Source organism: Natrix helvetica, assembly GCF_964273705.1.
Source record: "Natrix helvetica genome assembly, chromosome: Z".
Taxonomy (NCBI): Eukaryota; Metazoa; Chordata; class Lepidosauria; order Squamata; family Natricidae; genus Natrix; species Natrix helvetica.
Window position 1 is genome coordinate 39021454 of NC_138554.1, and position 18389 is coordinate 39039842.

The following is an 18389-nucleotide window of genomic DNA, read 5'->3' on the forward strand; positions in this document are numbered from 1 at the left end:
TCCCGGCCGCCTTGAAAGAGGCGGTGGTGAGACCCTTGCTCAAGAAGCCTTCCCTGGACCCTACGGAGCTGGCCAATTATCGTCCTGTCTCCAACCTTCCCTTTTTGGTGAAGGTTGTAGAGAGTGTGGTGGCTTCTCAGTTTCCACGACATCTGGAGGAGAATGATTATCTAGACCCGCGCCAGTCCGGCTTTCACCCTGGGCACAGCACAGAGACGGCCTTGGTCGCGTTGGTAGATGATCTCTGGAGGGCCAGAGATAGGGGTTGTTCCTCTATCCTGGTCCTATTAGACCTCTCGGCGGCTTTTGATACCATCGACCATGGTATCCTGTTGCACCGACTGGAGGGGTTGGGGGCCCGGGGCACCGTTTTGCGGTGGTTCGGCTCCTACCTCTCCGGCCGGACGCAACTTGTGTTGGCAGGGGAGCAGAGGTCGACCCTAAGCCCCCTTACTTGTGGGGTGCCACAGGGGTCGGTCCTCCCGCCACTCCTGTTCAACACATACATGAAGCCGCTGGGTGAGATCATCCGTGGTTTCGGGGTGGGATATCATCTGTACGCTGATGATACTCAGCTGTACATCTCCACCCCGAACCACCCCAACGAGGCCGTCGAAGTGATGTCCCGGTGTGTGGAAGCCGTACGGGTCTGGATGGATGACAACTGACTCAGGCTCAACCCTTCCAAGACGGAGTGGCTGTGGGTTCCGGCTCCCCGGTTCAACCAGATAATTCCATCTCTGGCCATTGGGGGCATTCAACTCGCCCCCGTGGAGCGGGCGCGCAATTTGGGCATCCTCCTGGATGCCAGGCTGTCCATGGATGAACATGTGACAGCCGTGGCCAGGGGGGCGTTCCACCAGGTTCGCCTGGTGCGCCAATTGCGCCCCCTATTGGACCGGGACGCCTTACGCACAGTCACCCATGCGCTGGTGACGTCTCGCCTGGACTACTGTAACGCTCTCTACATGGGGCTTCCCTTGAAATGCACTCGGAGACTGCAGTTGGTCCAGAATGCGGCCGCGCGGGTGATTATGGGGAGTACTAAGTACTCCCATGTGACACCTCTCCTGCGCGAGCTGCACTGGCTTCCTGTGGTCTATCGAGTGCGTTTCAAGGTCTTGATTACGATCTTTAAAGCTCTCCATGGCTCAGGACCTAGTTACCTGCGGGATCGTATTCTGCCCCATACATCCCTACGACCCATCCGCTCGCACAGAGAGGGACTTCTCCAGGTGCCGTCCACCAGACAGTGCCATGGGGCGGCGCCTAGGAGCAGAGCCTTCTCTGTGGCGGGCCCAGCCCTGTGGAATGACCTCCTCCCGGATATTAGGACCACTACTGACCTCCGCTCCTTCCGTGTCAAGCTCAAGACCCACCTTTTCCAAATAGCTGGCCTGGCTCAACCATAACTTCGTAACGCTCCTGATGGGTTTTTTAATTTAGTAATTTTATTTAAGGGGATTTTAAATTGTATTTTTAATTGTCTTTCACTTATAAGTCAACTCTCCTCCATGCACATATGTATATGTCTCTGTTCTTTTTGTATATATGTTTGTCTTATGTGTATTTTTATCCATTTTGATTGTACGCCGCCCCGAGTCCTTCGGGAGAGGGTTGCGGCTAATCAAATAAATTTTTTATTATTATTATTATTATTGTTATTATTATTATTATTATTATTATTATTGTTATTATTATTGTTATTATTATTATTTTCAAATATATATTCACAGAGCCACTGGGGTATGGAAACCAACTCACTATTATAATGATCCATGAATTGGAACTTATAAGACACCAGGATAAAATATAGCGAAAAACAGATCACTTGATAAACGGTAACCTAACATAAGATAAATAGACTGGTTCGGATACTGGAAGATGTGAAATTGTGTGCGAGACACCCTGATCTAAAAAGTCCATATACTGTATAACTGCAAAGGTATAATATGGAATCAATACTTCAAAAGAAGATTAGGGTTTTCTTTTTGTCTGTTAATCCCTCCTCCTTTTACAGGCTGCCTCTCTTTGGCCACATTGGAGTAAGTGGGGCCCGATAATCCCCCTACAATCTTTTTTTTTACTGCCTTCAGAGTAATCCCATAGTGTGTGTGTAAATTTTTTAATCCAAGGAGAGTGTTGCAGTGAATTTAAAGATTGAAATACTTCTGAGTCTTTTCATCTTTTTGCATCTTAAAATCAACCCCTCCCCTTTGGCTAATGTGTAATCCACTGCTGCAAAATATGACTACTTTTGCAAATTAATCTGAAGGTTAGCTGTTGATTGGGAGAGTTTGTTTCCCTGGTAAATGAATGTCTGTCTGTCTGTCTCTCTGTTTATCTTCTTGGCTTCTCAGGCAACTAGTGTCTCCAATAGAATGGCAAAATGCCACCATCCAAATTATTCCACCTTAGTTAATTCTTGAATTATATCTTCCCAAGGGCATCACAAATCAACAAACTTAAAAAAAAAACCAAGCAGAAAACTTGGAGAACACAAGCACCAATAGTTTGAAGCTTCTAATATTATTCACACCCAACTTGCTGCATTTATTATAAGTGCTAAACTCTTGAAAAAGTCTGCTGTATGAGGATGAAGATTGAATTGGTGGCCTGTCCATCTGGAACATGTGATAGAAATAATTATCCTAGCATATTTTAAATAATTGCTGTCTGTGACCATATGTCGCATAACCTAATCCTCTGTTCATTTTTTCTGTCCATTTTTCATGTCGTGAGAGCAGCACAGATGGGCCTTTTCTCCAGTGGGATCATCATAAATGTAGACATTGCTTTCTATCTCTATGGGACCATTTGTGTCAGATGTTGTTTTTTGCATGTGCAGCAATTGGCTGGAACAGGAGTGAATGGTAGGTGGGGATTGTTTGTCCAAGGGATTATCTTTGGTTTGTTTGCTAAGGTTTGTAGCATATTCCCAAGAGCTTTATAAACAGCATGGAATGGTGTTTCAGCTGCCACATATTTGGCTCATTGGAGTTCTAGCTATATCCTTCCTCTAATAGTCAGATTCCTGTATCTACAATATCTAATATAAAACAGAAAGAGCTCTGTTGGATCAGATTGAAGGTTGTCCTAAACTAGGTCTTCCTTGTTTTAATTTTCACAGTAACCAAAGATGTCCATAGGAAGCCCACAATATAAGACCATGTTTTTGTTTCTAAAGCTTCTACTTCTTTTTTAGTAGGGAACTTGCCAGTAGTGTGTGTGTGTGTGTGTGTGTGTGTGTGTGTGTGTGTTAGAATTATCACATTTGGGAATATTTTTTTATTTTTACAACAGCTTCCCCACATGCCGTAACTCTAACCTTAATTGGTCACTTTCAGATATTTAATATGGTTTGTGTTCACACAATATTTCTCGTTTTTCCTTAGGTTGATTTTTAAACCTACCTGTTACGTCTTAAGAGTTATAAAAGAATTAAGCATTGTTTTCTGAAATTCTTGTGTTGCCTGCTAATCTATAATTTGTAAAATAGATACTGAAGTTGAAAGATGTAAAAAGATGCTAGAACTGAAACAAACGACAACAAATTTTCTTAAATTGCCTCCATTAATTACTTACAGTACCCGGGGACTTTCTTCCATGTGCCATGATGAGCCCCAGTTGCAAGGATGGTCTCCAGAATTCAACTTACAAATGGCTGCTTTCTATGGGCAAGCTCTATAGTCCTGAGATCTCTCTTTTCCCCTCTACCCCAGGAGTTGCTCAGTTAAGGCATCAACAAAGGAAGATTAGGATTAAGTATCTAGCTGGGACTGAGCGCTTGCTTCAACGAAAGAGAGGAATAATGATCTGATTGGTGTTAGAACTGGAAATCTTGCTATTTGCAAGAGTAAATAGGAGGACCTAGCCTGTCTAAGAAGTCTTTCTTCCAGTATTCATTGAAAAATGCAGGTCAATCTTAGGACAGGGAGTTATTGTTATTCATCAGGTCATGGGTTAAAAATCCTGTCTCAAACAATACTGAAGGAGCAACAATTGCAGGAAGAAAAAATATTGTAAAACAAATTAATCTCATGACCCTGTGAATAAAAAGCGGATATGGAAGTTGCTTGGATTAGAGTGAAAAAGATAAGTTACCTTACAGAGTGCCACAGAAGTGTGTGAAGTTAAATTGGAAAGTATGAAAGAGCAGGCATAGTGAAATGGTGAAGTGAAAGAAGCTGTGAATGATGAAAAACAATTTTAAAGGTCTCTTTAAATATAGTATGAATTGGATGTCAATATTTTCAGTTTACACTTTAATTTTTTAAAGATAAATCACCCATATGAAAAAAAAATGCAAAAATATTATTGAGTAAGGATTGCACTTCATTGTACTTTGATATACAATACTCATAAACATTTAATGTTTCATATATTTCTAACTACATTCTTTAATCAGTCATTTCTCCCCTTTAAAACTATACCATAAATCTTTAAATTTAGCTTGCTGTGTAACATATAAAATTTATGGAAGCCATTTCAGGTTTGAATTTGGTCAAACTTCTATTATAGTGTTAATTTTGCCATGGATGCATGTTCTCCAAGTTTACGTTTCCAATCTGATATGATTGATAATGTGCCTCTTTTTCAATGTTTATCTTTGTGGCTGTCAACACGTCTCTTAATAAATTGTGATGAGGATGAGCTGAGACATCCTGGAATTATGCCTAATTAAAAATATGGCTTCAATTCAAATTTGGTTTCTAAAACTCTCCAGATGTTGCTGTTTGTTTCTAGTACTTTTGAGGTTTTTTTCATGTCTTATCGTACATGATGAAATGTATTGTAACATTTACAGTATATATGTAAATAGTATGCAATTTGTCTACCTTAGCAATTATTGATGAAATTCTATCCCATCTGTAAAACATTTTATACCAGTTTTGCTTTGTTTTAAATGGTAACTTATTGATTTATTTCCATTGTTGTATTGTATTTGTTCCTTTGCATTTGCTTGCTACACAATTTTGATTAGTTCTAGCTTTGAGTCATGTCCAAATAACAGTTTGTGCATATATCTCATAGATGGTTTTAATTCTGTGTATTTCAAATTCTGTCATTTTTCAGGGATGTTTTTATTCTTCCTATCCTATTAAATGTCTCATTTCATGACCCTCGACCAGTGATGGTGAACCTTTTTTGGCTCATGTGCCAAAAGCGGAGGGAGTGCAGGGGGTTCGTGTTTGGCGTGCCACACCCATAATGCAATCTGCACGACCCTAGCGTGCATGCACGCATGACCAGCGCTCCCCCCATTTTTGGGATGCTTTTTTGCCCTCTCCAGGCTCCAGAGGCTTTATAGGAGCTTGGGGAGGGTGAAAACAGCCTCCCCTGCCCCCCCCGGAGGCCCTCCGGAGGCTTCAGGAGCTTCCCTAAAGCCACTGGAGTGCAAAAAAATGGCCCCACGGGCAAACCTTTATAGGAGCCTGGGGAGGGCGAAAACAGTCTCCCCCTCACTTCCATTTTGCTTCTAGGGCTGGTTTTAGCCCTCTGGAGCCTTCAGGAGGCTTCTGGAAGCTTCCGTGAAGACTCTGGAAGGCAAAAAAATGACCCTATAAGCAAACTGGAAGTGAGGGGGAGGCTGTTTTTGCACTCCTCAGGCTCCTATAAAGCCTCTGGAGCCTGGGGAGGGCGAAAAATGGCCTCAAAAAAGGCTGAAGTCAGCTTGCCAGCTGACAGGGCAATGCCTCACATGCCCTGCCAAGTGGCTCCCCATGCCACCTGTGGCACGCATGCCATAGGTTTGCCATCCCGGCCCTATACCATAAATGTCTATAAAGTTCATTAGCTAGGTCAGCTTTTTCCAATTTTGACATTTTACTATATGGGGATTGTATCCATTTGGTTAACCATGACATCTTGTTCTGTATACATATATATTTTGATATGTTGCAGAACAAGACCCCTTCTGTATTATGAGTCTTGTAAACATTTTAAATTTTTCTCTAAATTTTCCCTCTTCATATACATTTATTAACATTTTTTTGCCATTCTCATAAAATACTTTCTGGGATCTGAATTAACACCATTTGAAACAAGTATGTACATCTTTTTTTTTTAAATAAAATTTTTATTTTCAAACAAACACACAAACATATAACATAAAAACCTCTTCAACTGCATACAGTGTGTCGATTGGTTACAAGGTCTTTCTGCGTCCTTTCCATAGTCGTCACTTGAGCTTTATCAAAAACCACATATTGTCAACCAAATATCTTGGGATACATTATTATTGTACTTCATTTGTTTGATTATCATTATTGTTTCTCCATTTTAAACAAGGTATTCTAAATATCCATTTATATTATAATGATTCATTATATCATCTTCAATATATCCAATGATAAAGAATTCTTTAAAATATCCTATTCTAAGTCATTCTATTATTTTAGCATTGATAACATTCTCTAATAATTTTCAATTCCATGTTTTTTCCATTATTAGTATCATCAATCTAATATACATGTATACAAATTGTTATAATTGTTAAACATCCATTAAGCATAACTATTATTACATCCTTTTTATATAAGGCATATTAAATTTGAAGTAGATTTATATTATGGTGTTTCATTGCATCATCCTGAAATCATCCAATGATATTACATCTTTATATTCTATACTATATAGAATTATTTATCTTTTATAAAAAGGCTTTTCAATATCATCTCCCTAATCCTCGCTTACAGTTTGTATAAAATTTCATATTATCAATCTACTGCATATAAATGCTTTAGATCATTATTGATCATTTATTAGACTATAGCTATTATTACTTTATCATACATAGTACTCAAAATTTAACTATGTTTAATTAAGTTTTATTGTGACATTTCATTTCATCATTCTGTATCCTTTCAGAAACAATGTAGTCCAATATCTCTTGCCATTTGTAAAGTCTGTATTTTAAGTGTTTTCTTGATAAGTCTTATATGGACTTCTCTTGAGAATTTGTTGTTCCCTGCATATCTTATAAGGATTCGAAACCCTCCATCTGCTCCTTTTGTCAGCTTGGCTTTTGTTATCATTGGTGCTTCTGGTGAAATTACTCTCATTGTTTCTGCCAAATTTTCTCCCCTTTCTTCATCTATGTTTTGACATCTGAGATAAAGTTCCAGTTCATCGATCTCTCCTTTCCGTATTTTGCACTTGTTATTTACCTTCACTCTCAATTTGCTGTCAGTGTCAACAATTTTCTTATCACTTTCATATGACTCTGTGGTTTTTTGAACTCTGTCCTCAAACTTCATCATTGTTTTATAAGTATTCTCAACTCTTCCCTCCCTACTTTCTGTATTTTGATCTATAATTTCAAGTCTCTTTTCAATTCTCTCTGGTTATTAAGACTTTTTGAATTTCTAACATAATTCTTTGCAGTTGGTTCCTTTTCTTCTTCATATTGCACAATTTTTCCAGGTTATAAACACTGCCACTAAAATATACAAGGCTTTGCTAGGTTTCAAACAAATTCAGTGAAGTTTTTCAGGTCAAGGCTTTATCTTTCCTTCAAAGGAATACCCGTATAAACAAAATGTTTTCCACTGACTTTTTCAGTAAACAAAGCCAATAGCTTTGTAATATCAGATGTTGCCAAGCCTCTAGCCTCTAGATGGCAGTGTTACATCTTTTCCCTCTTTTTTTGCCTCTCACTCCAAACTCTGGAAGAGGAGAAAAAAAATTGTTTAAAGATTACGATCCGGCCAAGCCTCTCAAGGAAAGAGGCTTTTAATCCACGAATATAAAAAATAGGGAAAGTATAGAGGAAGAAGGGGGAAAAAAAGGCCAGTCCACTTTAAAAGTAAGAGGCATTTGTAAAAAGTCCATCCATAGAAAACAAACAAAATTAAAGTGAAAAAGATAACACGATAGTTTTAAACCAGGGTTAATTCGCCGCTTGCTTTCTTCTGTCTTCAATTTTATTTTAGCTCTAAGTCTTTTGGGTTTTCTCTTCTCTAATAATAAAGATTTTTCTCACCATTTCGGCATACTGTGTCTCCTGTTCTGCTTCTGTTTCAGGGGCTTGTCCCAACCTTCTGCAGCCATGGCTGCTTCTCTTGTAGCTGGCAAAAAGAGCTTTCTCCTGGATCGATCAGGGACTTTGCAATGTCCCTGAGATCAGCAGGACATGTTCTTCTCTATCACCGTTCCTTCAGGACGGTTTAGATCCAAAAAGGACCGTCCAGGAACAGAGATATTGACAGCAATCCTGGAGCCCCAAGATTGCATGTCGTGCCGTAGCGTCGTCAAGCCCCACCTCAAGTATGTACATCTTAAGTTAAGCACTTCATCTTAACCAAGAAAGATTTAAGTTTTTTTCACTTTTCAAGATCTATAAACTCTAAACTCTCTCTATAGTTTTCCATAGTTTTGATATATTTCTTCATTGTTGCCTGTCACATATTTCACTTAAATCTATTATCTGACAGCCAGATAATACCTGAAAGCTAGGAAATTTTCTTGTGTTAAGTATATTGTAAACATTTTTGTTCTTTGAACATAGATTTTTTTTATCCAAAGAATTCACCAAAGCTTTGGTTTATTTTCATTAGATGTCTTATTGCACTTGATGGTTGTGTAAAAGTTAATACTATATCTTGCATAAGATTTGCATAACATTTGGTTTATATTCTTCTCTATGGAATTTGAGACCAGATATTTGTTTGCTGCCTCGAATCTTTTCTGCCAATATTTCTAAAGCGATGGTAAATAATAGGATAGGAAAAATGGATTCTCTGTGCCCAATAGCTTTGTTGATCTGAATATTTGCAGAAAGTGCGCTTTTGGCCATGATCTTAGTGTTTGCTGTTGATGCACAGTTTTGGCTCATGCTTTAAAACAAGCTTGGGTAAATTATTGAAAGATGGTTAAGTCTTCTCCAGGATCTATTTTGTTCAGGAGTGCAAATAAAAACATGCCCTATGAGTTATCAAAAGCTTTTCTGTAACTTGCAAAATTAATGGTGCCCCTTTTCTGTAAAATAATAATAATATATTCTATTGTATTAATCAATAAATCTGGTTTATTAATTATAAATCTCATTTATGTTACTTTTCAGTACATAGCCTGTTTGATTGATATGTATTATTTTGGAAATTCATTTCTTTAATTGTTTTATAAAAAATTTATAGTCAATATTCAGCAGGGAAATTAATTTTTCTGCATTGGTGTGGTTTGTACTAGGCTATTCATTTCATTGTAGATCAAAATTATGTATTCTTCTTTCCATATTTATAGTACTATCATTGCCTCTTCACTTAATTCATTGGGTTTGTCAGTGGTTCCAGAAACCCCTCAAAGTTGTTCATAGTCAAATTGTTGTTTGACTTCTTGAAATTCTTTCATAGTGGACTTGTTTGGTTAGTTCTATGCATTTGTTATAATTCTCTTGTTTTAGTTTCTAGTTCTCTCCCCTCCCTGTCTGTTATGTTCTTTTTTTTCATTTTGCCACTTGCTAAATAAAAAGACCCTTCAGATATGCTTTACTTTCTTCCCATATGGCAGGAGCAAAGTTCTTGGTGTTCTATTTATTTGGAACAATATTTTCAAAACCTTTTTTAATTTTGGCAGAATACTGTCACAAATTGGCTGTAAATGGTTAAGAATTGAGCAGGAAGTATGACAATATGTGTTACATGATGTCTTCTTGGATATTCTGGATAAGACATGCTTGTGGTAATATTAGAGTTGAAGATGTGAATGTATGTGTACCTTTGCATGCAGATGATGTTGGGTGAGAATGCGAATGATTTGTACCAAATGTCTGTTTGCTTTTATGTTGCATAAATGATAAAAAGGTAGAGTAGGTAGATGAATTTGTGTACCTCGGGAGAGTATTTACTAAGGATGAGTAAACAAATTGTAACTTTTAAGCTTTCAAATACAGACAAGATAGCTGACAGCATATAATATTTACCAAAATAAACTAAAATAACTGAGTATATTTATGCTTCTACCCACTTTATTATATAGAGATGAGAATTGGGTAGGAAAAAATATAAAAATAAGTAGAATACCAGGTAAATGGGGTACAAAAAGGGTCTAAGGTAAAAGAAGAAAATATGGTCCCAAAAATGAACAGCTGCTGAATGAATGTGGCCTGAGTAAAAATTAAATACGTATATTTATATATATTGTTATATGTTGAAATATTTATTTGAGAGATTGAAAAAAGACCAGATTGCAAAGCAAATATATTATAGAAAAAATAAACAGGTTGAAAGAAAGGAGAAGACAGACAAAGCATGGTTACACGTAGCTGATGGAACCCTCAAAAACAAAGAGAGGAAACATTTAAAAATCAAACCATATATACAGCAGTTTGTGGAAATGGTGGAAACAAGGCTTCCAAAATATAAAGATATGGAATGGTTTGATGAATAATATTGACATAAATTTATCTCTGTATTTCTTTTCTCTTTATGTCCTTTAAATTTCTTATTCATATTCTGCTTTGTATGAATGCTTCCTATGAAGTGGAAGAGCAAGATTTATATGCATGTATGACTTAGAGCAGAAGTCTTCAAACTTGGAAACTTTAAGACTTGTGGACTTCAACTGCCAGAATTCTCCAGCCAGCATAGCTTCTGGAAGTTGAAGTCCACAAGTCTTAAAGTTGCCAAGTTTGGGGACCCTTGACATAGAGTAATGTATGAATGCAACCACTAAATTCGCATGAGATTAATTTTGCTCAGTGCAAGGACATTCAAACTTTGTAGTGTTGTGACCCCTCAGAATAATAAATGATTGCATTTGACTCCCCTTCCCCTAAATAAAACAAAATAATGACTGAATAAAAATGCTGCAATTGGATAGAAGGCTAGGTCCTGGATTTATCCATCTCTTGTACATCTCTTGGAGGTTTGTTCTCCACTGCAAGTCCATAGCAGAATTGCTGTAAAGTCGAATTGGATTTTCACAGCATCCATTTTTTTTCTTAAACCAGATCAGCCTTATAAAATTTTTGCAACTCCCTCCTCCCCAAACTATTTAAATTGAACCACAACCTACAACTCTGGAACCCCTAACTTGAATGCAGCCCTTCTCCCTAATAACCATGTTTTATATAAGGGCAGATAGTACAATCTGCAGAAATATTTAAGTAGGAAAATAAGAGCTTCTCTTCCTTTATTTCTGTTTTTGGTTTCTTCCACTGGCTATTAGAAGAGAACTTGATTTCATCCCTGTTCCTTCTCTGTATTCATCTGTTCTTTTGAAAACTTTTATTTATTTTACATAGAACTTACTGCTTTTAGAAAGGGCTGGCAAATAAAAAAGGCTTTAAAAATGAAACATTTCATAATGTGTGGGCTGGAAATAGGTTGTTTTTGTCCTAAATGCATTAAGAACTGAAATAATTTTAATAGCAATGGACTGAGAATAAGGATATGGTATGGGGATGGTTTGAACTCTGTGTTGAAATTTTAAAATTGCCAAAATGAAATAAGAGCTAGAACACTAGAAGAAATGGAAAGTATTGAATAATTGAAATGTAAGTCAGGCAAGCGGGTTGTCTACTGAAAGAGAAAATCTGCTTTCAGGAACTAATTAGGAGATTATATAAATGCTAACAGACCAGATGTAAAAAGTTATTTCTGGCATTAATAAAAGGCACATAGGGTAATCCACATAGGGATGGTGAAAGCACAGCTTTTGCAGCACATTGTCTTAGCCAAAAAACAACACAGATACACATATGTAGGATGAAGGAGATCTATGTGCAGTAAAAATTGGTGCTGTAAAAATTAGACATTTCAATAATATCTGAAATCTATGGCCACATAAAGGCTAAATTCTATAATACTTGACTGTGTTTCTGAATAAGTCTCTGAACCAAAACTGGGAAAATAGGCTTGTAGCAAAAAACAGCTAGTGCAGGGAGTAGGTATTAGATTTATTTAGACTGGTCATCTGTGTACTTGCAGATACCTCAAAGTTCTCAGGTATCAATTTTTAAAAATGTTTTAATTAAGAAATGAGAAATCTATCTACTACACAGCTGACTACCATCTTACAAGATGATCTTTATTTCCAGTAATGCTTAGTTATTTACAGTGACGTGCGGTGAAGTTTATGACTGGTGAGGCTGGTGACGTCATCAAACAGCGTGGTTGCTCCGATTGCACCGGCGCAGCCCAAACGGAGAAGTTTCTTTTCTCAGAAATGTCAGAAAGGGACAGACAGGCTGCCGGAGCTCCACTGAAAAGACATTTCTGAGAAGAGAAACTTCTCCTTTCTCCTCCTCCCCCCCCTTCTAGCACTGACATTGTTACCTAGGCATTTTTTGCATCTGGCGAGCCCACGATCCTTGCAAGGGGAATGGGAAAATGTGTGCAGGCGGCTCCTCAGCAGTGCACAGCCTCAGATTAGCGCAGCCGTGATTCCCTTCCCCTGCACACGTGGTTCCATTCCTCTCCTTCCTAAATCAACATGAAGGGGACCGCGGCTGCGCTGATTGTGGCTGGAGCTGAGGAGCCTCCTGCACACGTGGTCCCATTTCCCTTGCAAGGATCCCGGGCTCGCCAGATGCAAAAAATGGCGAGATCGGCATACTTGGGGCTGCTGCTGAGATGTCCAGGAGGCTAAACCAAGCTGCGCGCCTCTCCCAGCCATTTTCGCGGCTTCCCGGAGTATTTTTTTTTTATTTTCATGATGAGAGCGGTGAGGCTCCGCCTCCCCTGCCTCCCCTGACTGCACGTCACTGGTTATTTAGTAGTTCTTAGTTTTTCCAAAGAACAATTTTAATATGGGCATGAGTTCCAGGATGGGAGACAACAGGGATGCCCACAGATTCTGGTAAAAAAAAGTAGATAGCAGCCATGACAGTATGATTGTATCTGCAATCTATATTCTAACAGGCAAGATTTTGATTTCACCCATCGTGGATGCTATCTTTTTTTAACTATATGCTGTAGACACTTCTGGCATTGACTGAGCATTTGATGTATTGGGAGCTTCTGAACCTTCCCAACAACATCTCTAATCCTACAGCAAATGATTTTGAATTGAAATAATTATTGAGAAGTAACCGAGAAAGATGGTTGGATCCCAATGTTGTGTTAGTGCATATGTTTCTATAAGGATTGTATTCACATGGTTACAATCTACATTCAGTGGAAATAGAGCACCATGCATTAGATCAGGAGTCCCCAAACTTGGCAATTTTAAGACTTGTGGAGCGTAGCTGGCTGGAGAATTCTGGGAGTTGGAGTCCACAAGTCTTAAAGTTGCCAAGTTTGAAGACCTGTGCATTAGATGGTGTGTGCCACATAGAAATCGGATGACACCTCTCCCACTAGAGGCATTATATTCTAAATAGATAAAGCACATCAGAAGGAACCTTGGAAGCAGTGAGATCATCCCATCTGAAGGAACCTTGGAAGTCATCTGATCCAATCACAACTGAACTCATGATTTATAATGCATGATATGACTACAATATTCTTGATAGATGTCCTTCCCTGCTTAGATGTTAATAAAACTCTAAATGTAACTGACTTATTAAGCCACAGTTCATTCCAGCTCAAAAAAAAATACTCTGATCCTTATAACCTTTTAGTTTGTGTTTGTAATTTTATTTATTTTAAAAAGAAACCAGGTCTTCATTCACTCATACAAAGCAGGGATAGGCACTTAAAAAAAATCTTTTCAGTATTTTAAGCAAGCAATTTCAACTATAAGAAATATTGCTAAGAAATGAAAGTTAGATAGAACTGGAAGAGTCTAGAAAAATCTACAGTTGCCATAAAACTGGTCAGATCTATAAAGCAGAACTGACAGATCACTTTAAACCAGCTGTTGAGTTGTTTAGCTGACACGAGTATTTATCCGCTGATTTACAATACAGCACTGCTTATGCAAGAATTATCTGCATGGGAAATCTGTTGGAAAGAAATCTTTTCTGAAACCTAGTCTCAAAAGGCAGTCTAGGCCATGCAAAATAAAACTTTGATAAGTCTGAAAATATTTTGGAAATAAATACTTCGAGCTGATGAAGCAAAAATTGAATTGTTCCACAATAATGCAAGATATACTTGAAGACAAAAAGATGAGCAATTCATAAGAAAATAATAGGTTGCATGTTGTTATGCTTTAGTGTAGTTTTGCTATGCTTTGGGCTTATGTGGCAGCCAATGGGAAAGAAGTTGGATACTTTTAGCAAGTCAGTCTCATATACCTCCAAATTAATTGTGAAATATTTACAGAAAAGGAAAACAATGGTTTTGAAATGATCTTCATTGTCCCAATACTTGATATTATTGCAAATCTTTGGGAAAATCTCAAACATGCAATACATACAAGGAAACTTAAGAAAAGAAGATCTTCAAGGAACAGTGAGAAAAATTATTAGTAGGAAGACTCTTAGCTAAAAACAGGAGGTGTTGCAAAGTACTGATTGAAACAATGTCCAAATACTTCACCATAGTAGAAACACTGAGGGAGGAGGGGAGACAGTTAAATTGATAAAGAAGTCAATGACACCTATTTGTGAGCATCTATGGATATAGGCATCTAGTTACAACTATATGTTTGGTATAATGTTTAAGGTACTTGTTAGAAATTCAGAGATAATAAATTGTAATCCTGCCTCAGACACAAAGCTAGCTGGGTGTTCTTTGGTCATTAATTTTCCCTCAGCCCTAGGAAGGAGGCAATGGCAAAAGATTTCTGAAATCTTGCCAAGAAAACTGCAGGAACTTGTTCGGGCACAATATTGCAAAGCTAGTTATTTAACTATTAAAAGATCCTGTTAGGGCAGACTTTGCAATATAATATGTTGATTGAGAATTGATGAAGTTGTAGTTCAACATTTTGGGAGGGGATTGAACTGATAAAGTGTACTGTGACAGGGGAAGTTGGCTCCTGTGTCTTTGCCCATCTACGTACTCTAAATTCTGTTGCCTCTGGCATAATACACACTTCTAAATACTTACTGAGCAAGCATGGGTTATTCTATCCTTTCAAGATATTTATTCTAAGATCTCTAGTCACTAGTTGCATATCTTCTACTATAACATCACTGATGCTCTCCTGGGGGAAGCATAGATACTGCATTGCTATCACATGAACAAAAAATAACCAGAGGTGTGGCTGAGAGGCATGTTGTTGGGCTGAAGAAAGATAGTGGGGTGGTTTTTTTGGGGGGGGTAGGCTGCTCTCTTTGTGATTTATTTTAAAATGTGGGTAAATTAATAGTATGACATTATAGCAGGCATAAGAGATATATCTCTTCTCTGGATCATCGCAGCCAAAGACACCCTAAGATGAGTTAGAGCAATCTTTCTGACAGCAGTGCTGTTTACTTATAACTTTTCTTTTGCTTCTGATCTGCCATATTTTGTCCTATCCCTGTTCACTCTGCCATGCAAAGCAAAATGTTCTACCGTCACGTCATCTAAACTTGATGACTTCTCTCTTCCAGATACCACAAGGACCAAGAAGAGTCATGAAAAGGAGGGTGTGGAATACAACTTTGTTTCAAAACAATCATTTGAGATTGATATACAGCACAACAAGTAAGCTTTGCTCTAAAGTACTTTCACTACCTCTGTAAAGTACTTTCTTTGCTCTGAAAGTATGTCTCTTCTCGTATTAAGCCCTATTTGTGTAATGTATCCTCTGAGAGTCTTAACTAGAGTAGCTCTCCTTTGCTGATAGAGACTTTAATTTCATGGGTAGAAGAGCTTTGACAAGCATATTTTATCTAAATTGGGGCTATAATAATGGGGACATTTTGTTTGGCTGTAAATGTTCTCCAGATTGGGATTGGAGCAAAGAGATCTTATTAAGGCTGGGTTTGTTTTACTTAATATGTTGAATTAATTGTATGCACTCTGTTGTGTATGGCAGTTTCCTGGTTCCACTAAGGGATGCCCTACTCGGTTCTGATTGGTTCCTGCTTGACAGCCGGCATATATAAAGAGCTGTCAAGCAGGGTCTTAGTGTTGCCATTATCTGAGACACGCGCGTAGTGAAATGCCACTTTGGCAACCTGTTAGCAATAAACTGTCAGCATTAAGAGATCTGGCTTGCCTCAGTCCTTCTTTCCACCCGAGTTCTACCCCACCTGAGTCCTCCCAGATAGAACACACTCCTGTGCTGCATTTCTGCCAATTTCTCAACACTTTACAAAATTAGACAGTGTTCTGTGTCTGATCCAAAATCTCTTCTTGCCTGAACTTTCCTAGTTTACCTTTGCTCGAAAGGGGAAGGGGAGGAAACTGAACAATTCTTCTAGTACACAAAATTGAAGACCTGTGCTCCATGTGCCATACTTCTTTTGGTATTCCAGATATGCTGGAATTGTATTCCCCGAGAGATTTATGCTAAATAAACGTTCTGGGATTTGAAGTTGCAACATATCTAGAGTTCTGGGGATCCCTGCTTTAAGAGTCAAGCAGTACCATAGGCTGAGGGTATTAAAAGGTCCCTCCACATGCTAATGCTGAACAGATCTGGGATTACTATGTTTCCCTGAAAATAAGACAAGGTCCTATTTTCTTTTGACCCCTGAAATAAGCGCTTAGCCTTATTTTCGGGAAGGTGTTATTATTTTTGAGGTGCCAGAGGTGGCGAGCGTGGTCACCTCAATGGCTGCTACTGTGTTGCAATATTTTTGGGGAGGGCTTATTGTAGTGAATGCGCTCAAAAGCCCAATTGGGCTTATTATCTGGGGAGGTCTTATTTTCAGGAAAACAGGGTAGTTTTATATTAGTTTTGACTTCAGAATGCTGTAATGTTTGTGTTATGTTTGGGAAAGTGACTAGATGTCTCTAAGTATAAGATTTTGTGTGTGTGTGTGTGTGTATGCTTTCTAAGCATTTGCTCTTTCCTTGATGAAAGTGAAATGTTCAAAAAGAGTCATCCCTTTTAAATCTTGTGGCCTGAAGCAAATTATTAAAAATAGAAAAGACAAAGACAAAGCAAACAATTTTATGCTATAATAAACATTTGACACATTTGCATGCTGCACTCTCTTTTGAGGTTGGTGTTCTATTTTGCTTTTTCTCACTTAATTCCCTCACAATTTTCAGGTTTGTAGAACATGGAGAATATAAGGAAAATCTTTATGGGACAAGCCTGGAGGCGATACAGTCTGTCATGTCTAAAAATAAAGTTTGCCTTGTGGATGTTGTGCCTGAGGTAAATTAACATTTAAAAGAAAACCTGTGCTCCAGATTTGCTTTTCAGTTTAGGGTCCATCGTAACCATGGACAACATATGGCCTTTTAGAAAGAAATTAGTGTGTAGCAAGAACTGTGACAAATAACAGACGCATTACAAGTTAATTTCCTTGTGGAAATATGCTGTGTTATTTTCAGATGTGCCTTGTATCATATATTTTTATGATGTTTTTGTTACTTGGCAATTCTACATCTATCACTATCTCCTGGTCCTTGAGTACCACAAGATGTCTGGTTGATACCTGTCTGAACATCTGGATCTGGAAGTCTCACAGAATTTCAGCCCTATTATTCTCCTCAACTTTCTGTGGTATCTCTCATTTGAACTTGGGAGTTCATTATGTACAAGAACATCTGGACCATATACATTCCAGATGTTCCTGTACATAATGCCAAATACCTGGTTGTGCTGTTCAGTGTATGTTGTTCCTGCCTGCCAACTTACACCTGACACTATGTGTTTGTTTCTGAGTCCTGTCTACAAAGTCTGCACCTATAATATCCAAGATAAATATAAATAAATAATATATATAGTGTCTTGGGTTCTAAATTATCTTCCTTTCCATATTCATCTTTTATTACTTTTAATAACTAGTGCATTTGGTTGGAAAAGCAAAACTGGGCCCATTTTCAAGCAAATAGCATTCAGTTGACCATGAGTTGAGTAATTATCATTTACGATTTAAGTTGAACAACTAAAAATACTTCGGGTGGTTTCAAAAAATATTTCATCAGCACTAGGCTTCACTCCCAGATATTTTTAACTTTATTAATTTATAGGCCTTTTTATCCTGGTGTATATTTTTGATGCTATTTATCAATTGAGTGCCTCTTTTAGTATATTTACGGTTATATTATAAAGCAATATTACAGCAAAATTCAAGATTCCTTCAAAGATTCTTTCAGGCCATTAAATCAAGAGAAATAATGACAATTTCTTTCCTTTAAGAAATTGCGGCTACAGATTTCTGTTTTGCATATTTCTGCTTCCAGGCAGTGAAGCACTTAAGGACAGCTGAATTCAAGCCCCATGTGGTCTTTGTAAAACCTCTTGTCTCTGAAAAGAAAAAGAATACGCCAGCCTCACTGCTGACAGAGGACATCTTTGTCCCGCTTGTAAGTATTTTGTATTGAAAGATGGTTTTATGCTAGGAGCTTATAATGCGATGGGCAACATTTACCTCTGCTGAGGGCTGTCTT

The 18389-nt window shown here is 37.9% G+C and overlaps 1 protein-coding gene across 1 annotated transcript in view; it reads left to right on the top strand.

The window, feature by feature from the left end:
• Positions 1-18389, top strand: part of MPP3 (MAGUK p55 scaffold protein 3) — a 107860-nt gene that overhangs the window by 84823 nt on the left and 4648 nt on the right. Inside the window, exons 16-18 of the mRNA XM_081932074.1 lie at positions 15428-15521; positions 17040-17148; positions 18183-18305. Coding sequence (XP_081788200.1) covers positions 15428-15521; positions 17040-17148; positions 18183-18305 — 326 coding nt within the window. The remainder of the gene's footprint in view (positions 1-15427; positions 15522-17039; positions 17149-18182; positions 18306-18389) is intronic.